General features: G+C 41.1%; 1 protein-coding gene across 2 annotated transcripts in view; it reads right to left on the reverse strand.

Moving 5' to 3' along the window:
- Positions 1-1,565: 1,565 nt before the first annotated feature.
- CCDC30 (coiled-coil domain containing 30) overlaps positions 1,566-26,143 on the reverse strand; it is a 37,937-nt gene continuing 13,359 nt past the window's right edge. The window contains exons 7-26 of one of the 2 annotated variants that reach the window (XM_072156120.1): positions 26,020-26,088; positions 21,542-21,695; positions 20,412-20,483; positions 19,316-19,431; positions 18,733-18,812; positions 15,680-15,872; positions 13,730-13,849; positions 10,518-10,646; positions 9,598-9,734; positions 8,977-9,208; positions 8,551-8,727; positions 7,279-7,488; positions 6,950-7,107; positions 6,082-6,247; positions 5,706-5,827; positions 5,303-5,444; positions 3,870-4,006; positions 2,724-2,838; positions 2,504-2,565; positions 1,566-2,003 (exon numbers count right to left, since the gene is read on the reverse strand). In XM_072156120.1, coding sequence (XP_072012221.1) covers positions 1,793-2,003; positions 2,504-2,565; positions 2,724-2,838; positions 3,870-4,006; positions 5,303-5,444; positions 5,706-5,827; positions 6,082-6,247; positions 6,950-7,107; positions 7,279-7,488; positions 8,551-8,727; positions 8,977-9,208; positions 9,598-9,734; positions 10,518-10,646; positions 13,730-13,849; positions 15,680-15,872; positions 18,733-18,812; positions 19,316-19,431; positions 20,412-20,483; positions 21,542-21,695; positions 26,020-26,088 — 2,802 coding nt within the window. In that variant the 3' untranslated portion in view covers positions 1,566-1,792. The remainder of the gene's footprint in view (positions 2,004-2,503; positions 2,566-2,723; positions 2,839-3,869; positions 4,007-5,302; positions 5,445-5,705; positions 5,828-6,081; positions 6,248-6,949; positions 7,108-7,278; positions 7,489-8,550; positions 8,728-8,976; positions 9,209-9,597; positions 9,735-10,517; positions 10,647-13,729; positions 13,850-15,679; positions 15,873-18,732; positions 18,813-19,315; positions 19,432-20,411; positions 20,484-21,541; positions 21,696-26,019; positions 26,089-26,143) is intronic. The other variant, XM_072156121.1, reaches the window with a different exon arrangement.

The following is a 26,143-nucleotide window of genomic DNA, read 5'->3' on the forward strand; positions in this document are numbered from 1 at the left end:
AGAAGTGTCTGCGCCACTATTATGTCACACGCAACCCTTTTGTGGCACAGCTGCTCTAGACACCATGCCACACAAATTAGGGGGCGTTCCGGCGCTCAGTTTTTAACATGCAAAGTCTGTCGCACGCCCTATGTTAAAGGTCCACCACAAGTTGGTGAACTGTGTCGGGCCAGTGCAGGGAAAGGACAGATTCATAAATTTCCTATAAAGGTAGATTGGGTGGTAGGTGGATCAATGGGACGCGAGGATAGCCCTTTTAAGGGCTAATCCTCACGTCCCCGCACTTTTTTAGCAACTTTTATTAGACTTTTATGCAAATTTTATTATGCGGCTACTGGGGCGTGGAGTAGCCACATCTGAAGTTACATGGCGCAGCTACTCCGCGCCCCGGTAGCCTCTTTTCTCCTCCCACTCACCATCTACTCACCATCTCCTACTCGTCTGACGATTCTGCAGTCTGCGCCGAACAGCAGGCCCGTGCCTGCGCGGTCACTGCTCCGAAGCCGGGGCTGCACAGGCGCGGGCCTGCTGTTCTGCGCATGCGCAGACTGCAGGATCGTCGGACGAGGGCGCGCATAGTAAAATTAGCATAAAAGTTTGATAAAAGTTACTAAAAAAGTGCGGGGACGTGAGGATTAGCCCTTAAAAGGGCTATCCTCACGTCCTGTTGATCCACCTACCACCCGATCTACCTGTGGTGGTAGGTTCCCTTTAATGAATCGGTCGCACCCAGTATTATACACAGACATTTAATGAAGTTTCCGACTTTCCTAGTAAATGTGCCCCATTATGTTGTGACAGCCTTTTTTGAGCTTCCGTTCTTCTTTTTTATTTTTCCATATACTGGTTTGATTTTTATCCTGCATCATGTCATGAGGCGTCCTGAAGGTCATGTTTGAGCATAAATGGCTATAAGTCCCCACACACCTATAAGGCGGCCTTAATTGGCAAACATTCGACAACTGACGCATTTGCACCTTTTCTTGTAGGCTCTGCTTTTAAGCTGTTCACTGCGGTCCAAATGACACCTCCCCTTTAATTAAAGAAGTGATTAAAAGGATGTACAGTCCCTCAAATGGTATCAATGTAAATGTCATCTTGCCCTGCAAAAAACCTCCCACAGCTCCCTACACCAAAGCATGAAAAACGTATGAGTATCAGTAGATGGCAAAATGAAAGCATTTTTTTTCATACAAAAGGTTTTAATTTTTCTGTGAATTTCGCTGCGTTCGGAATTTTTTTCCCCCACTTCCCAGTACACACGATGGAAAATTAAATACCATCAGTACGAACAATCTACAATTTATTACACAGACAACACGTCCTTACATGGAAAAATAACAGTCATGGTTTTGGGTTTTTTTTAAAGAAGGAGGGCAAAAAAAAATGGAAATGAAAAAGGGCATTGGGGGGAGAGGGTTAAATCCATGGCATCAATTCTGCAAGTGCTCTGATAGGGGGACTTTCAGTGAGGAAGTGCTGTCTGGATTTAGCCTCTAAATCAAGGAAGATCAAATCATAAAAACTCACATTCAGTGCAAAAAAGAAATCACAGATCATCGAAGCATTTTAAAAAAAGGTTTTAATAAACTAATATAAAAATACAAACATCTGCAGTTTCAGCGGGTCACTGCTGTCATCCATGTCACTGTACAGGTAGCAGCACGAGAATGAATACTAGAGGAAAGGCACCTAATTCCATCACGATTATGCCCAAAAGGTGCGAATCAACACTCCCATTAACAACACTCATTAGTAAGAATAGGGTTACAAACTTATTGGTCCCCTCTGTTCATGCACTGTCAGTGCAAGGCTCTGGAGTCACAGAAGGTTCTAGAGAAGCGACTGGAACTCCGGGAGAAGCGACATTGAGATACCCGACCTCCAATGTGTCCGAGTGCGATAGCGACAGGGTCATGGGGATTTCTGGGGATTGTACAAGCGCAGTAGTGTCTGGTACTTTGGACATCACAGGTGAACTTTCTGGTTCAATTTCCGAGGAACTGAAAAGGAAATCTGAATTATTTGATTTATCTAATGGCAGAGCAGTCACTGATGATAGGGATGAGGATGTCTGCTGTACGACCCTGACCCTGCTTTAGTACTTACTTCTTACTGGAGGAGAATATGTTGCCCCATTCTCTATGAGCAGAGCTTCCACTTAAACTATTACGACAGCATCATTCAACTACAATCGTATTGCCCTCCTCTGTATTTTAGTTAGAACACCCAATGGTACCCTACCCCTTCCCTTCACTCCAAACCAAGTCATATAAAGAGAGGGCTTGCAGGTTAGAGGAGGCGCAGAAGAACATGGCTGGATCTGCAAGGCCAACCTCTGTCTGACAATGAAATAGATGAGGCCGTCCCCAGGTTGGTCTGAACTCCCAGTAACTGTTCAGGTGGAGCGCTTTCCGTTTTTGGTTCTTTCATCTTGTGTTGTAATAAATTAGTTGCACACAGTAGTGGCTAAAGTGACAATGACATCTGTGTTTGTCCTTACCTGTGATTTAATATTGCATCTGGCCTTAGCAGACACTCAGGTGACATTACCTTTGTAATATCCTATGAAAAAAAGACAAAGGGAAATCAATGTATCATACGGCTCAAAAGGAGAAAAATCATAATCAGTTTTACAATACAGCCCCCTTGTATTGATGGTTATAGGAAGATCCAGTGACTGGATGATTTTTACAGGATCATTTTTTATAGATTTTACTTACAGCAAGATTGAGTGACTGCAGTTTCTTTAATACACGCTCCAATGATGCCACTTGGTTATAAAGCTGGAGCAGACTTTCCTGCAGTTGTCTGTTTTCTTCATCTAAGATATCCGCCCTGTAGTAAAGACACATATACTTTCTGTATAAAGACAACAAGAGATAAAGGTGCCCTCTAGTTTTACATCTTTCTTAAAGAAAATCTACAATCAAAATCCATCATGATAAACCAGGGCACTTACTCATAGTTCCAAGCACTGTGACCGTGGTAATCTTATATCTGTTATCCATGTCCACCTTCTTTTCAAAATCAACTTTTACAATTATGCTAATTAGTCTGAAAGGCTCCTGGGGGGGTTACCAGAACGCCTCCGTGCTGCAGCTTCATAGGCTGTCACACTATCTCCCCATCTTCTCCCACAGTACTTCCCCCATTGAAGTAATCTCACTGCAGCAGAAGAAGTTTAGCATGTGGTTTGGGGTGCCTCACGTACAAACAATACACTAACGGCTTATGCAATATTTGTTGATCTGTTAGGTACATTTTAGATTGTGTATGAATGGCTTATGTATATCATTTGTTTCCTTGCCTCAGACATAAGGGCTGCACTAGAGATTTCCCTATATGTTAAAGAGAACTTGTCATCAGGATCCCACATTTTCACCTAATGACAGGTTTCCATGATCATTTTAATATTAATTTCCAATTTTCTTTTATAATTAACATTACTGGTTCCACGCTCATTTAAAAGTATATAAAAGTTTACCTTGCTCCCTGCCAGCATACTGCATCTAGACAGGGTGGCTTCCGAGTCTCTGTGTTATCATCATTATCTTCTCACAGCTCTCCTATCTAGGAGGGGAGAGGTGTAAGGAGATAATGATGACATAGGGAATGGGACAGCCAGATAAGTTTATTATAAAAGCAGATTAGGAATTAGTACTATAAAGGCTAATGAGTGAAAATATCAAATACCGATGACAAGTTCACTTTATGGTATTTCTAATTCTATTTAATTTTTGTTGTAGAAAAGGGAAAAATCAGACCTCAGTGTTCCTGTTTGGGGAAAAGAGGACAGACAGTTGCCTTATTTAGGGATAAAGGTACAAAATATTGTTTTTTTCCCCTTGCAGCACAAAAATCAGTACCTGTTCTGTACTGACAGCAGTTTCCACTTGTAATTCCTTTCTGAAGCTTCATACTCTGTGATCCTATCGAGCAAATGTCTCTTCTCCTCATTTAGATGTTCATTGTCTGAGGTGATCCTGCCGATCCACTGCTGCTCCTAAGAGAAAATGGGAATACATAAGGATCTCTGTCCATAGCATCTTTATACTGTGACAAAGAAGGCAGATTTGTCCTTTAGGCTTGATTTTTTATTTTTTTGCTAATAATGCAGAGAAGGGGTGGTGGTCCTTTACCCGCTTACACAGCCAGGCACAAATATAGTCTGTGGTGCAGAAACCTTTTAAAGAGGACATTTCACCACATCACACATGTGGAGATTAGCACACTATCATGTAGGGGCTGTTACACAGATTCAGGGGGCACTTGGAATTTTCCTTCTAGCCCGCGTGGTTGCGGAGATATCATTCCCAGTATCTGATCATTGTAATCTGTGTTTGGTCAGAGAGGAGGAGTTGGGGCTGGAGGGGTGTGTTATGCTAATCTTCTCTCATACTGTCCAATCAGTGTCAGGCAATGGCAGAGAAGCTATTATGAATATATGTTCATCTAATGGCTGTGTTCACACAGATTCCGTTAATATTCTGTTGACATTGCGTTTACATAATCACAATGTTTTGAAATTGCGCTCACATTGCTTGTACATCCCTTTTACATCGCAAATGAGTTGTGAAATCAAATGCGATGTTACCACAAATGTAATGTTAATGCAAAAATAAAATATAATGTAAAAGTATCTACATTACATTTATGCAAACATGACATTTACATGGTGTTTGCCTTACATTTGTGGGTAGGTGGCATTTTCGTTGACATGGCACTTGTGTGGTGTTTTGCTACCGGTTGTGGTTACCTGGTGTTTACATTGCGTTTACACTTAGGTTTTCATGGGGTTTGCATTTACTTTCTGTTTGCTTAGCGGTGGCATCGCATTTATGTCGCATTTGCGTTTTACATGGCGTTTGCATAGTGTTTATGAGGCATTTGAATTTAATTTACGCTTATGTAGTGTTTGCTTTTGTCGCATTTCCACATACATGGCGTTAGCCTTGCGTTTACGCTTTAGTGTAGTTTGTGGAGCATTTACACTTATGTACGCTTAGATAATCCCCTATAATTTGCCCTGGGTGCATATCATCTGTGTGGTATCTCAATGCCAGAGATAAGCGGAGATTGGAGGTCAATGTGAGTGTCAGACGAGAGGACACTTCTAGTTGTGAATGGAACTATATGGAACTGTATGGAACTACAGCACCTCCTGGTATGACTGCCTGAGTTGAACAAGATACAGCAATTGTAAGGCAAAATAATAGCAATGTAAGTCTACATCCGATTCCCAAACATGCGGCTCAAAGTATGTGTAAAATCATACAAGGCAGTGCACTAAAGGTTCTACCTTCTCTGCCTGGCTCCGATTGAAGGCGACTTCCATCTCCAGCTGCTTAATACGCAGGTCCCTCTGGTTTACTTCACTTAAGTGAATCTCCTTTACTTGGCTGAGTTTGGCTTTATACCGAAGCTGTCTTTCATTATATTTCCTGGTTGAAAAATAATGAACAGAAATAATGAAAAATAATATGCATTTCAAATAAAATGAATTATCCTTTAATAGGGGTCTCAAGTTCCCCTGCTAATGTATTAACAGCTGTACGGATGCAACTTCACATGTTTGGGAATTTTCTGCTCTTTTTTGATACATAGTGAAGTGCTAGGTCTAGGTCTTGATGGAAGAGCAGAACTGATCCGGGACTGAAGTCCTGCGAGCCGCTCTCCTTCACATGCGTTCCCTACCATCTTACCTGATATAGTCATCCAGCTGTTTGCATAGTTTATCATATTCCTTGTGTAACTGCTCCTTCTCCTCTTGTACTTGGGACAGCTCTTCCAAAAGTTTCTGATTCGTATTCTCCAAGTGTGTGCGCTACAAACACATCAAATTATGTCAGACTTGCAGCCCGTGTTTTCCATGTCATATCACATAACTCTAATGTATATTACATGCTTCAGATGACTTCAGTTGTGTTATCTGTACCTTTGCTCAGGCCTCAATAGCCTCATGCTATCAATATTCTTCATGCATTAAATAAAGAGGTGTATGTTGTGTATGGAGGCAGTGGAGTATATATGGATGTATCACACATTAAGACTTCTATAGGAATATCCCAAGTTCCTGACCTCGGCAGCGGTGGACATCTTCTCGTCGTTCATGTGTTGTCTTACAGATTCCAGCTGATGAAGTTTCAGTTGTAGAGCGCAGTTATTCTGGGTGAGTGAAATTTCCTTTTCATGAAGGGCTTTGATCTCTAGCTGCAATTCTTCCAAATTTTGATCCAAAATTTTCCTATGCACAAAAGTGGGACAAGTTTATTGACAAGATTATTGCCAAGTTTGTCATGTTTACCCTTCTGTATGTGTACTGAAAGTTATATTAAGACAAACTCATCAAAGAGGACTAAAGATAACTCTGGACAACCTTTTTAACCTGATTTTGCACCACTGTGTAATTGCATTGTGCTTCACCATGATGATCATATATACAATGTGGGAGACACATGCATAGAAACTGTACTTGTGCCATTAGCATTGCAGTATAAAAATGATTCTACCATTGTGATACCACCACTCATGGGTCCCCACTGGAGTCTCCCTACACCACAGGAAACATGAAGAGCAGCCGCTAAGTCTATCGCTTGTTGGATCGGTGACTAATCTCAGTAAGTGATTGGCTGAGCAGTGTTTCACAGTTTTTCCTGAAGTGTCACCCATAGAGTGCAGAGCACTGGGGACACCACCACAGGGAGTGGCAAATAGCGTTTCCTTATACTATTGGTCTCCTTTTAAAAATATACTTTTTTGCATGTCTTAAAATTTGAAACAAAACATCTATCAAGACATATTTGTCTGTTAAAAAAGAGCATTACATCGATGGAAAGATAAAAAGGTTATTTTTGTGGACTAGTATAACACCATATAACATACAATCACCATAACAAGAGTAATAAGTGAACAAGTACTAGCTTCAGTCATTGCTGCTATGTGTTACCTCTTTAGCTGTTCATCTTGTATTTGCACTCTTATCTTGGCTTCATTCTCTCTTTTCTTTTTCAGTTCTTCCTCTAGTTGGCGCCTTTCTGCATTCTGAGTCTCTAGCAGTACTACCTGGTGCTGAGCTGCTCGCAATTGTTGCTCTAGTTCTAACACCTATTAAAATGAAAAAGAAATATGGAAACTAGGCAAGGAAATTTCCCTTCATGTAGGCCGAACATACTGATATGACTGTGACATGATCCACAGGATGGGGCTGCACTACTGACCTGGAAGGTAATAATGTCCCTAGAGAAGAATATATTGTTGTTAGTGTCTCCATCTTACCATTTTTTCTGCCTCTACAGCTCGGCATCTCTCATGTTCCAGCTTCTCCTGCCAGCTGCTCAGCGCTTTAGCGGTTTGGTTCCTCTTAAGTAGCTCCAGTTCCATCTCCTTCATCACATGATGTCGCTGCTCAAGATCAACCTCGAGTCCCGTACAAGTTGCGGTCATGGAGGAAAGCTTCTGTTTAACCTGATTCAGCTCTGCAGTAAGCTGGGGGTGGGTGGAAAACAATGAATAGGTTATGTCACATGCAACTGATAGAATTTCTATGGATATATATATATATATAAGGTTTTCTAGGATGACAGAGGGGAGGATTACATGCTCATTTGTAGAATCACTCACTCACTAATTTATCATCCATAAACCCTAAACATTAGGCACACAGTCACAAAGATGATCTATAACATGTAATAATTTCTTAATGGGATCAGAGCCAACCAGTGATGTTAAAGATCCCCTGCGGCTTGAGACCACCAGAACATATGACTTATTGTATGTATAGAGCTGAGATTTGATCCACTCTATGCTAGAATTATTTGAGCATTGTATGGCTATACAGGCGGTCCCCTACTTAAGAACACCCGACTTACAGACGACCCCTATATGTTATTAATTTACTATACTTTAGCCCTAGGCTGCAATAAACAGCTGTAACAGTTACTAAATGTGTCCGCAATTGAGCTTTATTGTTAATTCTGGTTCTTATGACAATCCAACAATTTTAAAATCCAATTGTCACAGAGACCAAAAATTTTTTGGCTGGGATTAAAAATATAAACTATACAGTTCCAACTTACATACAAATTCAACTTAAGAACAAACCTACAAAACCAATCCTGTACGTAACCTGGGGACTGCCTGTATTTACTTTGAGTAACTGATAAAACCCAAACCTAACACTTAATAATTCTACACACTCCTCACTGGACACTATGGATATTTTCCCTATAAGTACGCCATGGTTTAGTCATTGTATGACCAAATAAGAATGCACTCTGTGTTTGAAACGTGTAGGCGAACTAACGCAACATACATCCTACAAGAATGAAGTTGAATAAAAAGCTTTTTACTAAAATTGCCACTTGCTGCTGTATCCTTGTTCGCTTTTCCATGTTGTGGACCCTGGTCTGAGGGAAAGATCTTCAGCACATACCGTGACCTGCCTCCACAGAACGGTGAGCTTGATCATGTATTATATTAGCGATGACCGTACATCATATGAGTGATATAAAATACTAGGCAGAGCACTAAAACTCATTAAAGTTCTACCTTTGTGTTCTCCTTCTGCAGAAGGATGTGCTGCTTCTTAATATCCAGGTTCTTGTCCCGCTCATATCTCAGTTCTTTCTCAGCAGAGCTGCAAACGTTTTGTACTCTGTGAAGGTCTTGGCGCAGTTGACGGATTTCCTCATATTGCTGCTGGATCAGGGAATCCCCAGATAGCGTCTGAAAGAACAAAGTACTAGTGAGTGATTATTACATTGAATAACAGGAGAGACATCACATCCTCTGTTCTTCTCTAAACCTGCCCCCGGGTAGGTGGGATTGTCAACAGCCTTTCTCCACGATTTTTGTGACAACCAAATCTTCATAAAGGACCCTATATTGTCACGTCCTGGTCATAAATACAATCACCTGGCCGTGATCCAGGCTATTGCACATAGTGGGTCAGAAGGCTATGTATAGGATATTCACCTCTGCTTTGTTTCCAGAACTTGGTGGTTTGGACACTTGATCCTGCAATCTGGAAAGTTCCTGTCTAAGTCGTGAATTCTCTTCTCTTTTGGACTGCAGATCCTGTCGGGCGGTCGTCACCTCTTGTCTGAGTTGCAGGTTCTCTTCCCGCAGGCTCCTAACTTCTTCCATTTCTTCATTGAACTGTCTTTGGAGAATTTCACACTTCTTCTTGTGCTCGGTAAGTGCAGAGCTGTAAAATATAGACAATACAATAGCAGAAGATATATAGCAGCCAGGCTTTATGAGCTGGGTGCTTTATAAGGTTTCTGATCATGGAGAGCATAGCCCCCTATGGACAAGTACTGCTGTGGATACATAGCTTCTTACGAACAGGTACTGTTGTCCATACACAGCCCCTTGGCATAGCAGGTGAACATGAATGCCAGGCTAAATTTCTGAAGTTTGGAGCATAGCGCCACAACTTGAACCTCACCCATATTCTTCTAGCCTATGCCCCTTGCCCGTACAGCCATACTGATTTTTGTACAAGTTCTACAAAGGTCTAAATAGTGTCTGAAAACTCTTGATAAATTTGATGCAAGGCACAGAAACTCTAGATAGAAAAGTAGAAATAATCACCTCATAGCTTCTCTCTCCATTTCTAGGGTCTTCATCTTGTCCTGTAACTGCTGGTACATCTGTTTCACATCACCTGAGGATTTCTGTTCATTTACTTGCATTTGTAGCTTTTTACATTGACTTTGAAGCTCTGATACCTAAAGAGACATTATTATTACAGATAATGATGATGTAAGTACCCTCATCCATCGAGCCAAACACTACAAGGTGCCCGCAGACTATGGCAGAGCTAGCCGCCGGTCAGGGCTGCTTCTGGCTGGGGAACACGAGGATGTGACGCACCATGGCCTAGTCAAGCAAATCTCTCTCCCAAATCCACCGAACTTCAGAGGAATATCCAGCCCTAACCATTCAGGACATCAGTACAAGGTACAATCTGCATTTACTTCTCATGCCTATATACTGGCCGGTGGATTCTATAATCTCAGCTGATGGTGTCAACATATATGTTGGAGCAATAATAAAACTTCCTAAACAGCGCAGCTGACAAACACATTTTACTATAAGGTAGGTACACTGTTCAGGAGTCTAGAAATGCTGGGTTTCTTGTTCGCCATCATCCTGGCCCAGTCCTGGTCCTGAGACAGCTGGAGACTTCCTGAATGGGAGGACTTTGTTCTGGCTCATATAGGGGAAGGGGTCCTGGGCAATGAGCCTCTCTATATGACATTCATTTGTCCTAATAAGGAATATGGATACTGGCTGTCTTTATTGCATTATAGACGTAAATGATTAATTTCAAATCAGAAATTTGTGCCAAAAAATCTATTTAAGTTCTTTATGTGAGCTCCTGGGGCTAAGGCTACTCCACAACCCGAGTAGCCCTGCAGATCCGCCTCCTTGCAGGGCCATGCCGCTTGTGAATGTGCAGAAGCTCTTGGCCCCCCTTCCTGTGGCTTCACCATTAAATGTAGAATCACCTTGTTGTCCTGCAGATGTTTTTCTCTCCCCAGCTGCTCATTTTTTACATGTAAATTGTGATTTTCTTGTTCTTTGCTCCTGAAGTCCTTGTTCACTTCCTTCAGCTTTGTTTTTAAAGCCTCCAGCTCCTAATAAAGGATAATTAAAAAATGATGGCATAAGCGGATGGACTAAGGGTCCTGACTTATGTTTCTAATTTAATATGGTTCCATTTAACCCATTTATTAGGTTTTTCATGTATTACAACAAATCTATTTTAGAAAAAATTACATAATTAAATTATATTTATGATAACCATAAAGAATGTGCTGGATATGGCCCTAATAATCACAAAGTAATGGTCCTTAAAGCAATATTTCCATCTACATAATATCCCATAGACTCTAGAGAGATGCTAATCTGTAGGAGCGAAGGAAAGATCAAGAGGAGACCATCAGCTCCTGTAATTAAGGATATACTGTGCTATGGTATCCTAGCGTATAGTATCTTATACTGAAGTACACGGAATTGTGGAGACAGTCCTTAAAACCTCTGCAAAAGAATAATTAGGGGGTGGATTTAAAGGGGATGTCAGGCTCTGTATACACACAAAAGAGGCAGGAACGGGAGCCACAACCTGAGCTAGAGAGGTAAGTATAGGTCAATTAGTTATTTCACAATAACTAACATCCCCCAAATTTTTCAATCCTGGTCAACCCCTTTAAGCTGAATGGGGGGGGGGGGGGGGGGTTAGCATACAGAGAGAGCATAAGCATACATAAGGAATCCATGGCGGTGAGGGGGGCTGTATCTAATGAAACCATAGGGGATGAGGGGTCTTTATATAAAATAACCATTAGAGGGCTGCATATAAAATAACCACAGGGGCACTGTATATAGAATAACTATGAGTGGGCTGTATATAGAATAACCATGAGGGGGCTGTATATAGAATAACCATGAGGGGGCTGTATATAGAATAACCATGAGGGGGCTGTATATAGAATAACCATGAGGGGGCTGTATATAGAATAACCATGAGGGGGCTGTATATAGAATAACCATGAAGGGGCTGTTTATAGAATAACCATGGGGGGGCTGTTTGGGATGATAAAATAGTGAATACTTTAGGGAACAGGGGACTGTTTAAGTTTCTGAATTTTTAATGTGAGTTCACTGCAAAGGGACCAACTGAGGCTCTGTCGCCCAGGGGCCTACTGAAGCCTAGAGCCGACCCTGGACCTGACATAATGGGTGTCCTAGCGTTAGCTGTGTCCCAGTGTACACATGCACCCTGACAGCTTCCTGAAGAGTGACACGTGTTAAATTCATACTTTCCTAGTTACTTAAGGAAACTACCCTGGGGGAAGGTGCCTGGGCAATAAGCTACCTAGTCAATGGTGTCCTACAAAGGTGTCCATAGTTTGTCTCCATGTCCACGGTGCTGCCCAGCTAACTAGGCCTAGCACAACACAAACAATGGATGATTTAGATTGAAAAAAATATATGATTTTGTTTGTGTTCTAAAACCATGAGCTCACAAATTCTAAAACAACAAAGTATGTGTGTAACACAAATTACGTATTAAAAAAATTAACCTGCATTGTTTACAAAAAAAATGCTGCAATGAGCATATCAATAGCCCAATAACTTATAGCCGTTATATGAATGCACTGTAAATGCAGCACTTATAGTAAAGTATCTAATTGACCCTGAAGGCTTTAAATACTCTTTTAGAAACAGTAAAATGGTCCGCACTTCCATCCTTCAGTGAAATTGAAGGCATAAAAGTGAAAGCCATAAAACCAGCATGAATCAGGAGCAGTTCACAATCACATCTGACACGTTTCTGGTCCTTCTGGATCGACAGACCTGAATGGGTTAATATTAAGCTCACAACTACATACTAGCACTTCTTTCCTGCAGATAAACTGATCACTCATTGATTTTACCAATTTTACACAGTGTTATATGAAAATGACAGTCAATGATGATCCCCCTGGTGGCAGACTCGTGCATTGCATACAAGAAATGCTTTCTTTTCTACCCAGGTGAGTATCAGGACTTACCAGGAACAATTCATTGATCACCATCACAGTGCCCGCTGATGACATACACAGACCCTGGACAATACATGCACTTAGCCGGCCATGAGGGGCTCTCACAATTCACAATTTGTCCAAGCAATCCCTGTTGTGCCGGGGAATGGGAAACGCAGGTGGATGTGCATAATGATAGAGCTGTGATTACGCCTGATCCTGCCCTATCATGCCCTCCAGTGAAACCGTCACTTTCATTGCATGTTACTAACAAGAAGGTGCGGTGGTGAAAGATATCACATTATCCCACAGGGAAAGTCAGAACGACGTGTGTGGTAGAGCCTGGCACCTGCACCGAAGGTTTATAAGCCAAGAAAACTCCTGGGATCCGACGTATATGTTATAACCTTGTCATTCCCAGGTGTGCTTTCTCCACCCTACAGGCTACACACTGCACCATAAGATATGTCAGGATGATCAGTCACACTATCCATGTGCTAATACTTATTGGTAAGAATTATCTCTCTAGTTCATATCTATAAGTTTCATATTTATCCATAAAGAATCTTTAGATCCAATATCTATCATCTATCTACCTGTCCGATATCTGTCTGTCTGTATTATCTATTTAATATATGGTATATCTATCTTACTGCTATCTATCTATGTGATAATGGAGGGGGGGGGATAGTGCGCGAGTGAACCCCTCACGTCCCGGATATATCAGAAGGCTCAGGCATGTGAGGACGCAAGGCAAGAACACCACTGTCTTATTTTCGGGGGAAACACAGTATCTACCTGATCCACCTCTCCAATATCCATCTGCTCTCTGCAAAGTCATCTGCTTTTGGTATAGGAAATTCCACACAGGGGCTCATTCACACGGCCGTTCATGGGGACGTACATGCATATACGTCCCCATAGACGGCAATGGCGGCCCAGCGGCGGTACTGTGCCACCGATCCGCGGCATTTACTGCAAAAAGATTTTCTTTACTTGGATTTGTTTTATGCTGATAATAACTTATTACTCTATTTGTATGAAGTGGGAACAGACCCTGCACCATCTATGGGGCTTCCTATAAATTGAGATGGACACCTGCCATGTTACTGGGGCTATACACATCTCAGACCACTGATTGAATAACCATCATAGCCCCTGTACATGTGACTGTGTCCTACACGAGCTCTGACCTGCTGTAACTCTGACATCTTTCTTCTGTCCACGCTTTCATTTTGCGCCAAAGCGAGCATCTCCTCCTTCATTTCCCGCTGCTCCGCCATCTCTGTCAGCTCAGCTTCCAAATTCATAATCTAGCAGACCAAAGAAAAGAGTAGGAAAAGAAAGAAAATTTAGACCAAAACTTTTTAAGACTCACCATGAAATGTTTAATCGGATCACATGTTGAATGTCAATTTCCTAACAGAAAAAAAAGCGTTCATGGTAGACAGGTGACAGGCCTGAAGAAGTGAAGCTTTCCCGTGGGAGGAAGTGTTTCCTGTTGCTGGAGTAAACAGAATGTCACAAGTTTCATGGCACTTTAGTGTTTGTGGTCTCCAGGCAACTGCATTCCAGTCACAGGTCCCCCACAATCAGACAACAATGAGGACCTATTCTCCATCAGGCTGGAAACACTGGCCGCATACTGTGCCATCTAGTGGACGTGCTCAGGAAGTACACTACTGCTGTGCTCATCCAAGGATAGTGTGCACATCTAATGGCATGTACAGAATTCATGCAATATATAAGAGACAGTGAACAATGGGCCATATAGTATACATTGTAATACAGCAATGTAGCTGCAGGACTTTCTTTCTGACTCAGTCTGAGGCTGCACTCACACGAACGTATGGATAAGTCTGGCACCATAACATGGGGAAAGATAGGACATGTCCTATCTTATCCCTGCGTACAGAGCCACACGTGTGCAGCACCATATCGCTCCTTTTGCCCATTGCCACCCTACTGGGGACGTAGCTTTCGGCCATACAATCGCCCCCCTATGGTCGTGTGAATGTAGCATAAGACAAGTAGTTAAGGAACATAGGGAACTCCACACGTAGCGTAATAGGTGCATTTTTTTTCCATGCAGAAAAATAATGAAGATGATGCTTTTTTTTTTTTTCAACCCGTAAATTGTTGGGTGATGCATAAAAAAAAAAATTCATAATGTCACTTTACTGCTTTGGCTTAGTGTTTTTTAGGTACATTTTTTGTAACATGGCGGTATATGGGCTTGTGAAAGTCTACAAGAAATCTGCAAGTAAACTTTGTACTGATTCAGATTACATGCAGATTTTCCTGTAAATGATATCAGAAAAAAAAAAGTGGTGAAAAACAGTTTTAGTAAAAAATGCATGCAAATCCACATCAAAAACGTGGTACACAGAACATACATCCACATGAAAAAGCACATATTGGATTTTTAAGCATTTTTGTCCCCCATGCTGAACCACTATGCGAGTAGTTATCCTTAGGTCGTGTTCACACTTGGCATTTCTATCACAAAGGCAATGCAGAGACTCCTCCCGCGATCACCTATTGTATCGTGTTTACTAACACAATCTTACTTCAATGGGTGATCGCAGGAGGAGTCTGTGCGTTGAGTTTTGAAACACAATGCAAACTCGAAGTTACTTCAATTGGTGATTACAAGAGGAATCTGTGAATGCAACGTGTGAATAAGGTCTCAGGGTCTGTACATACTACCTCCCAATAAACTCTCAAATAAAATCTCCCATTCATTTCCATTGGGGGGTTGAGTCGCTATTTTTACAGGGATACACTATATTGTCCTGACGGTCGGCTGCATGCAGAAAGGTTCCATCGTAAAGGGCTCATCCATGTACAGAACACAAAGATGGGAAAACCCAAGGGCCATTTTGGGATTAGCTGTGAAAGTATACGGCTGTGTTCATATGTGACGTTTCCAACAGCTGGTGAAAGCTCTCGTTAACATTTGTGTTTGCAAAACGCTATGTTAACATGATGGTAACACAATGCGTCAACATAATGTTAACACACATATTAACATTACATTTATGGTTGTCAACAGCAGGCATATCTCATCTACTGCATTTCAAAGTGCAATGTAAACGCCATGTGTGAACGCACATGAATACATCACTAGGATACATACTCACCGTTCTCTGGAGGCCAGCTATTTCACACTGCAACAAATCCACTTGTTCTTTGGTACGATTTTGAGTCTCCCCCAAAATGGATTCCAGCTCCTCGTTCCTCTCTTCGATGTCATTGTAAGTGCTCTGTAATTTCTGAAGCTTGTGCTGCAGCTGTTTAATCTGACATTCTCGCTCCTCAAGGTCAAGTTTACACCTTGCAGGAGAAACATGGAGTAAATACACCAAACCCTAACCCCAATGGAAACGGCATTTGTTTAGGTGCAGACATCTTGCTCTTCCTCCAGGAGTGGGCAGTAAATGCATATGAAACATAAGAGTGTTGAGATCTACGCTTACATGTAACCCTGACGCCATACCCAGTGTTATGGTACAATGGCAGCCTGACATGTACACAGTTACTCTCTGCGCATGATAGGTCACAGGAGAACAGCTGCATTTAAAATTTATGTATATGTCACATGACTCAGCATTGTCTTCTGTCACTGTTGTACAATCCCAATACTAAAAGCCTCTCCACCATATCAGAGGTCAGTTAAGTTATGGTGCGGTCACATGTGTTTAGAAAAGCAATGGAAACGTCTGGTGGCGGGGCTGATCACATACGTGTTTCCTGTGACAAGCGTCTGGTGTTTTGTATTGTTTACTACTAATGCAGATGCAATAAAGCCGAGCCTCACCCTCGGGCGCTTACACTGCAAGCACTGCATGTGACAGCACCCATAGGTGACAAATATGAGGGAACCTGTCATCAGGAGCCTTTTTTTGGCTTCCCCATAGGGAATAATGTACACACACAGTAAAACTATCTTTTTCCAAAAAAACTTAGATGAAAGTTTACCTTTCTGTATGCAGAGTTGTGTCCAAAGTCACATGGGAGGAGTGGGGAAGACATGTATTATGCCCTGAGGGGGGAAGCAACGGGGGAGATGGGTGGGAGATATGGAGGACATGGGAGGTTTTTTAAAATTTGAAATTGATGCATGACGCAGCGGTTTCCCGATGGTGGGGGCGGGGACCACTCCTCACTGGCCACTCCCATGGGACACGGCTTTGCATACAGAAAGGTAAACTTTCATCTAACTTATCCTTTTTTTGGTAAACGCCAGTTTTACTAATGGAAACTATTTGACAATGTGTACACTATTCTCCTGAAAAGGAGCTCCTGATAACAAAATATAAATGCTGCAAATATAGGCTAGGTTTTAATGGACATGGAAATAAAAAATGTTTACATTAATTATTTTACAGCTTTAAAAATATATTTTTTAAATTGAATTCTCTACTTTTTAATGTTTTCGAGACAATGTGAATTAGTACCACATGGGGACTTGAACACGTCAAATCATCTGATCATTTGAATAATACACTGCACTACTCTTGTAGTGTTGTGTGCGTTCACACGCTGCAGTTAAAAGACAATTAAAATATTAGTTCTTCCTTGTTGCTCCGTTATGCTACTCCAAGGTTTATGACTACATTGCATCATATTTAATAATACGTTGAATTCTAAAATGTCAATGCTAACTCCTACCAATTTACAAGGAATGCAGTCTTAAAGCAGTCAATCTCACTCACTCATGTTTTTTATCAGAAAAAAAAGAATTTTTCTCCTAAAGATCGTATTTGCACTCAAATATTGATAATCCAGTATTCAGAATCCAATATTCCGGTACCCCCGCTGAGGTCAATTCACTCTCGTGTTCATACTCCCACACTGGATCTTAATAATAATCGGACACGTCTGGAAGATTTGTGGTTTTATAGGGCACACTTGTATATTCCTCTTTGTGAGTAGTTAAATCATGTTTTTTTTTTAACCTGTACTTGAAACATTTGCAAAAAGTTTTTTGGCTGAAATGAGAGTGAATTGGGCTCATCGGTGGTACCGTAATATCAGATGTTAAGTACCGGATTATTGTTTTTCGAGTGGAAATTGAAGCGGTGAGAACGACTGCTTAAGGGGTGAAGTCACATGTCCTGGTTAGTGATCGCTCACGTTTCCATAGAAAGGCATTTGCAATTGGGCCAATCGTACCCGTATGCTACAACACAGCGCTAGCGGTACGTGTGACGGCACCTGAAGACTGTTTTCCTTGTAAATTGCTAGGAGTGAGCGCTAACATTTTAAAGGAAACCTACCATTTAGAATGGCAGGGGTAAGCTGTAAGTACCGAGCACCAGCTCAGGGTGAGCTGGTGCCGGTACTTACTTTCGTTAGTGTTATAAACCGCGGTATCGCGGTTTTAACACTTTTTAAACTTTAGAGCAGCAGAGGCTTCGGCGCTGCGTGCGCACGATCGTGCGCGCGCCTACATAGGAAATAGCGGAGATGTTGCCCGCGCACGGTCACGCGCAGCACCGAAGCCCCTTCTGCTCTAAAGTTTAAAAAGTGTTAAAACCGCGATACCACGGTTTATAACACTAACGAAAGTAAGTACCGGCACCAGCTCACCCTGAGCTGGTGCTCGGTACTTACAGCTTACCCCTGCCATTCTAAATGGTAGGTTTCCTTTAATAGTTGTTTTTCTGTTTTGGTTTTTGAGCACAAAACCCTAGTTAGTTGCTCCTCCGCACAACCGGGAATATAATTATTCCTTCAAAAAATATGTCATTTTTACCTGGATGAGAGAACAGACCTTCTCAGAGAACACAGGCTTATGATCAGTTATTATCCCTATGCCAGATACACCCTTTGCAGCTGTACAGGAACATCACCTTCCCTCCTGCTGAATCCTTACAAGTACAGACATGCAATTTCTGTGGATACGTGATCTACAGGAAAGAGTCACATACCAATGCAAGGACAGATGTTCACCTGCACATCATTAGATCTTCTTATGTTACTGCACTAGACCCTGTCTAAATCTATTTCCTTAAACATATGAATCCACATTGATGTAAATCTGTTTGTTCTCGTTATCCTTGGTTGCTGAAGTTTAGGTGTTTGTGCAGAAAAGATGTCCCAGCTCTAATACCATAAACCAGTGATGGTGTCTAACCTTAGCGCCCTTAGGCACAGGCACATATAGTATACATTATATATATATCATTACCTTTTATGTAGCTCCAGATTGTCCTGCAGGGTTAAAGGTGCGGGGTTGGAGTTTGTTGAGTCACTGTTACTTTTTTCGCACTGTGAACATAAAAGAAACATGAGAAAACATAGAAAACAGAAATCACTGTACAAAGTGTTCAGTTAGAATAAGATCTTGTGGTACGTTATAGAAAGAATGGGGCACGATGCCAAATGTAAAAATAATAGAAATGTATATTCAAAATCCAAATCACAGCGACATCATTAAAAAATCTCTGGTCTAAATCTAAATTTTTTAGTAGAATTCAAAGGGTGGATATCTCTGGTTCTGTGAAGCATCCATACACAATCCATATATCATATTTAAGGGGAGGTTCTAATATGACACCAGAATTGTGTTTTTAGGTGCCAGGGTTCAGGAGATAAAACCATTTGAAGTTGTCATGACATTTCCCTTTGTAGTATTTTTTTATTTTAGACATTTTTTTCGTATTAGGTAAGTTTTATGCTACTTTTTTTTACAGTTTATCTTTACTATGACCAGTTATATTATTATTTAATGTCAGAAACTCAAAAAGATAAAAATAACTATATCTTCACACCTGCTCCATGTGCTTTTTCCTTTCAGAATCCAGTGATCTGACTCGTTGGCGTAAGGCAAGAATCTCGTTATCTAAGCGACTATTATGTTCTTTGGCTTTTTGCAGTTCAAGGGAATCTAAAGAAAACAGTGAATGTAAAATATACAAATATTTTAAAAAACATGCTTTTCCTTTTACATTATACAACGGTACAACAAGTTTAAAACTGGAATAATTGAAAAAGAAACGCTCCTTTGTTTAGCTATTGCACACTATGGCGCCCTCTGGTGTTCTTTTACTTCCCTTTCAGACTGTCCATCAAATACATCAATACTGATGGTCACAAATGTTTATAATTAAACTCACTTCTTTTAAACTCTTTCTTTTATGGCGAACAGCAGCTAATAATAATCAGTGACTATTTCTGACCAACATTTGATAAAGGTGAGTAAAGCTGCATTCATACCTCAATACCTCAACTACAGTGCACAAACGTATGCAGCATGTATGCATCATGTATGTTATATGTTCCCATAGACTTCTATGGGGCGTACAGAATAGAAATACTGGAGAAAATAGGACAGGCTCTATATTTTTTCACGTCTATGAAATATATGTAATATAATGGATGGCCGTATTGTTCATTGTAATGAATGGGGCCGTTTGCTACATGTAAATTCTGCCGTTTTCTTATGTTCGTGTGTATGAGGCCTGAGAGTGATTTTTAGGTAAGCTTTTAGACAGAAGTCCCAATCACAGTAACCTGTTTAAGTCACCAGTATAGAGCAAATAGAAAGTGTCAAACTCTATACATCATGTTATACAGCCCATTATCATGATGTAAGAGAGGCCATACATATTATTATTATACATAAGACCTGTAGATGATATGGGTCAAACTTGCCATTTTGAAAAGGCTGCCCCCTGACATAATCACATGTCATATGTCAGGAGAGGGAAGGTCAGGCACATGGAATTTCGTGTAATTTCTGTTCTCCGGGAAGAAAATCTGATGCCTGAACGTATGTTGAGGACACACTTGGCTGAGCTAAACCATGTGCAGCTCATGATCTGTTATATCACCACTGAATGTTTCTAGCAGAACCTTTCATCTCACCATTGTCTCTGAGGTCTTTAAGCTCTTCTTGTAGTGCATCAATGTCTTCTTGTTTCTTCTGCATAATTTGTTCTGTGTGAAAAAAGTTAAATGATGTGCAGAAGACTGATAACACCTTTAATATACATAGGACAATATAACTCAGCACATTACCTGAGCATTAGCAATAGTCCTATACAGGCAGTACATCCTATACAGGGTTACGTACAAGATAGGGTCTGTAGGTTTGTTCTTAAGTTGAATTTGTATGTAAGTCGGAACTGTATATTTTATCATTGTAGCCCCAGCCAGAATTTTTTTGGTCTCTGTGACAATTGGATTTTAAAAATGTTGAGTTGTCATAAGAAGCAGGATTAACACTAAAGATTTATTACAGACACCAGTGATAACTGTTACAGCTGTTTATTGTAGCCTAAGGATAACGTACAGTAAATTACTAATATCCAGAGGTCCGTTTGTAACTAGGGGTCGTCTGTAAGTCGGGTGTTCTTAAGTAGGGGACCGCCTGTATTCTAGTACCAGATTACTGGACTGTCACATGAAACCCAATAAGAAAAACGACACTTGATGAAAATCTCACTACTACTGTAACTAGTAGTAAAGAGATTATATATTATATAGTGTACCAGCTCCCAAAGTACTTCATGGGCTTTCCTGGGGCATTTTTTCCTATTTCCAAGTCATCTGCTAAATTAAGAAAAAAAAAAAAGAGTCTGTACATTTTTGACAAGAAGTCTGACCAACCATGTTGGTACACCCGCTGAAGCTGGCCACCACCAACACTTGCCACAATAAATCCAATAGAAAATGAGTGCACCAGCTGGTATAGCCACACCTCTAGTGCTGGTTTCACGTCTTGGGTAACTTAGGAGTAAGCAGAATCCCTTTGAAAAGTTTGAACAAATTCAGTCGAATGATCAGGATGGATATTCTCAATTAAACAATAAAGGTTCCAATTTATTATTAACAGCAAGCAGAGATCTTGAAAACTGTAATGAACTCATTCTGAAGACTGAGAAAATGTTTTATATTTACATTATATAAAAGGTAATCTTTGTGTGCTGACATCAGAAACCTCCATTGAGGTAAAATCTTTGTTAGCCATAAGAAATGTTAGCATGACGACTTACCTAGCTCATTCAGTTCCTTTTTCTTGATAAGTAAATCATCCGTCAGCTTACGGATCTCATCATGAGCCATTTTTAACCTTTGGGCAGCTTCAGTCAAATCTCTCTCCATACTCGTCCTCATTTTCCTTTCTTTATCAAGCTCTTCATCAAAAGTCTAAAGACATTAGAAAATACTATTATCACGTCTATTTATCTCACATCTCTACTGACCAGTTGTATAACAACCTTACAGGGGCTGTCATGTCTGCTGTTATCATCATCATCTAATTAAAGGGGTTGTCTGAGTAAATGTGTAACTAAACATTCGAAAACAATTGTATAAATAAACACTGATGAGAATAGTAAACTTTTTAATATACTTTAACAAAGAAATATGTCCCCGTGTCCTTCTTTTCCCCGCGTGATATAAATCTTCAATGGAAATATTCTCTAGGTATGGAATGAGGTAAAGATCCTGTCCTTATATGTCTGAAGTGGAAGTGGAAAAAGGCTTTCAGATACACTGATCACTTCAGGAGCAAGAAGCTGAAGAAAGCACAGAGATATGGAGTATATTACAAAGTTTACTATTATCAGTATCTGCTCTATTCATTTTTGAAAGAAAAAAAAATAGTTTCAAAGGTCTAGTTGTTTTAAAATAGATTTCTAATCTGAGGCCGAAATTCTTGATGCAATACTTACCTCCTTTTCTCCTGGCATCCAGCACTGCACATCCCACATGGCTCCCACCCTAAGATTTACTGGGGATAGCAAGTGCCCACTGGAGCCCATCAGCAGCTAGTTGATCACGTACTATACACTCAGCTGGTATGCGGCGCGCCCCCTCTCTGCCTGCATGCGGCCCTTCTCCGTCTGCATGCGGTGTGTCCCCTCTCCCCTGCATGCGGCGCGTCCCCTCTCCCCCTGCATGCGGTGCGTCCCCTCTCCCCTGCATGCGGTGCGTCCCCTCTCCCCTGCATGCGGTGCGTCCCCTCTCCCCCTGCATGCGGCGCGTCCCCTCTCCCCCTGCATGCGGCGCGTCCCCTCTCCCCCTGCATGCGGCGCGTCCCCTCTCCCCCTGCATACGGTGCGTCCCCTCTCCCCTGCATGCGGCGTGTCCCCTCTCCCCCTGCATGCGGCGCATCCCCTCTCCCCCTGCATGCGGCGTCTCCCTTCTCCCTCTCAGCCTGCATGTGGCGTCTCCCCTCTCCGCCTGCATATGGCTGCAGCACAACAGAGACCCTGACCAGTGTGTGATGTTCAACACTGCAGTGCTGGGGAGAAAAAAAATATGGAAAGTTGACTTTATTATGTCACTATCCAGTGTTTGGGAGTCAGAGTAAAAAAAAAAAAAAAACTCGGACAACCGCTAAGTGTTTGAGGGATTGTCCAGCCATGTGATTAAAAAAAATGTAACCAAGTATTGTTTGCTACTATTGTAATGTATAAACAGTGTATACTGTGCAACGAACTTTGTATTGTATCGCTACAATGGATGCTTTATTGTGTTAAAACTGTGTTAAAAATTTTAATAATAACAGAATTGATAAAAAAAAATGCAACCAAAAACAAAAAAAAACAAAACAAAATCCCACAATACTTGATGTCCGACTGCACCCAATCACTTCTGGCAGTAACGTGTTGGCACCACGGCAGGCAGCGATTGGCTGTGCTGGTCACATGATGTATTGTGAGGGATTGTGTAGGTGTTAGCGGCAGCAGATCAGTGGGACGAGTATCACTTCTTTAACGGATTGGAATAGTATTTTCTAAGTGATAAAGTAAATATTTGATGAGACCTTCAACACCGCATTGACAACGTCTCCTGAAAAGATCTACTTTGAAGATGTAAATGAATAGAACAATTGAGTGCAAAGCTTAAGATGTCAGCAGACCTACCCCACAATATAAAGACATGTGTCATGTAACTCCTGCGTGTAAGTGCTGCCTCTCATCCCACAGATAGAAGGACCTCAAACACTTCATATGACATTATACAGATCTCCAGCTATGCAGCACTTTTACCTGAGTCCCCCATCAGATCAAAGGCTTAGTGCATGAATAATTCATCAGAATAGAGCACTTTATACCCACATAAAGACCGTATCTTTCCAGCATCTCTTTCATGTGCTAATGTGTTTTTCTCCCTCTACAACCCACACAGATGCAGAGAAGTGACCACAAATATACATCGCTCATCACTTTAGTCCATGGGAAACACACAAAATACCAGGTGAGATTGCTCAGCTGTTAATGGGCCATTGGGTTCTGCCAATGTAAACATACATCCCTATTAATTGTAAGAGAAGATAAGGGGGGCTGACTTGTCTCCTTGTGTTTTCCCAGAATTGAAGTAGAGAGACCATCTGTGAGAAAGAGTAAGCAGTAAGAACCAAGCCAATGAGTTGGCTTTGCAATTGCCTTTAAAACTTGGCGCCCTTTTTGTGCATGTCAATGTATCTTAGGCCACACCTACTTTACCCACCTTTTTTTGAAAAAGTTTAAAAAGTTAAGCTTTTTTTTTTTTTTAAAGTGCCTGCAACACTTCATATATGCAGTGCCAAATTATTTTGTTGGACGGGCTTCATATAGTGGATGGAGAATAGTAGCAGCCATTGGTAAGGAATGGGGGGTTGGAGGAGTGAGGGTGCTGTCACACGGTGCGTTCTTGGACCGTTTTTAAACGCACTGAAAACGCATGCGTTTTTTGTACGTTTACAATGCGTTTGGTTGGTTTGAATCTGTTTTTCTTCACCTCTGGAAGTGTAAGCAGCTGTAAAACGGATTAAAATCAACCAAATGCACACATGCGTTTTTAGTGCCTAAAAAACCCTGTTCCTAGAACACACCGTGTAAAAGCAGTTTGTAGTGGCCTAATCTGTAGAAAAATCCTTATTCTAAAAGCTGTGACACATACCAGTGGTCAGAACACCCAAGCTGGTAGCAGAAAGAAAAATCCCATTATCTGCAAATAATCCAATTTGCCCTAAAAGACGCTAACCCTTGCAGAGACTTAAAGGGGTTGTCCACTTTCAGCAAATAATTGATATAGATATCCAATATCTGTATCCTGTCCTCAAGGAATCTAGATCTCGGCTTGCTGTCATGCTATAGAAAGCTTCATAGTTTACTTACAGTGGGTAGAAACCGGTCCATGGTCATGTGATGGATATGCAACGGCTGTGATACTGAAGACTCATGTACCTGCCTGTCCATCACAAGACCATGGACAGATTTCTACGAGATTTCTATCCACCAGAAGTAAGCATAGAATGACAGCAAGTAGAGATCCTTAAAACTATGAGGAATTGAAAGAGAAAGTATAGTGGATACTAATAGAGAATATACATTTTTGCTGAATGTGGACAAACTCTTTAAATTGTGAAAGCCATGTAAGCATTGCTTGCTGATCTCTCCTAGAAGCATTAGGTATTGTGCAGCATTGGAGTGGTCATAGCTGGTTATGAGAACAATTCTGTAAAAGGCAGTGGCTCAGTTTTGATAAACTGGTGCAATCCAATGAAAGAATGATAAGGAGGTAGCCTACAAGAGACCCCGGGTAGCACAGCTGACATAGGCAAAAATTACTATCGATTTTGTTATCCATGGCCTCCTTCCCTCTAAAATAAAATTTTAAAATGATGCTTATGAGACAGAACGGCTCAAGGGGCTTTACCAGAGCCCCTCTGTGTTGCAGATTCACAAGCAGGTACACTGTGCAAGAGCACTTCCCCGCCCCCTTGTGTGTTATAATTCACTAGTGTAAAATTACAGCAGCCAGAGGGATACAGTGTAACAGTCTCTGAAGCAGACCCCCAGAGCCTTCCAGACTCATCAGCATAATTATAAAAGTTGATTTTAGCAGGAAGGAGGCCATGGATAACAAATATAAGAAGATTCCCACAGTCACAGTGCCTGGCACTAGTAGTAAGTATCTCTCCTTTATCACGCTTGATTTTGGTGGTAGATTTTCTTTTATAGGCAAAAAATGTGTACTACTAACTATCAAGCGGGCTGTGCCCCAGTGACTGGAAAAGTAAAAGGGTGTCTGTTTAGTAAAAATTGTAATAGATGATTTAGTGGGGCACCACAGTCTTATATGTCCCTAGATCTTCTATTTGTTTTGCAGCCACCTTTCTCTGTATTGTTAGGACTCCACAAGTACAGTCATGACTTTGCAGATCCATACAGATTACTGGTATAGTGTAAAAGCAAAGTCTCCCACACTCAGTGTCACGTTATCAGTTTGTCTGTGAATCCCAAGTGACACGGACTCCTGAAAGTGAAACAGGAATAAAACATTTATGGCATAAGTTATCACTGCGAGATAACAGAAGAACGAAATCTTATGATGTAAATGTGAATAAGGGCTGAATCTCTCAGATTCAAAAAAAAATCCAAAAACTGACAACAGGGTTAGTGAATTGCTGTGTTAGAAGATGCAATGGTTGATTAGTAAATGTTAAAAATATAAAAAAAGAAGCAGAACGGGCACATACTACACTCTCAGCATTTTTACGAGTCCCAAACAACTTCTTCCAAGGCGTCTGAATGGAGGACAGTGGCTCCTTTAGAAAAAATATGTCAAAATATTAATTTTAGATGAAAAAGAGGTTTATACAG

Source organism: Engystomops pustulosus, chromosome 6, assembly GCF_040894005.1.
Source record: "Engystomops pustulosus chromosome 6, aEngPut4.maternal, whole genome shotgun sequence".
NCBI classification, from domain to species: domain Eukaryota; kingdom Metazoa; phylum Chordata; class Amphibia; order Anura; family Leptodactylidae; genus Engystomops; species Engystomops pustulosus.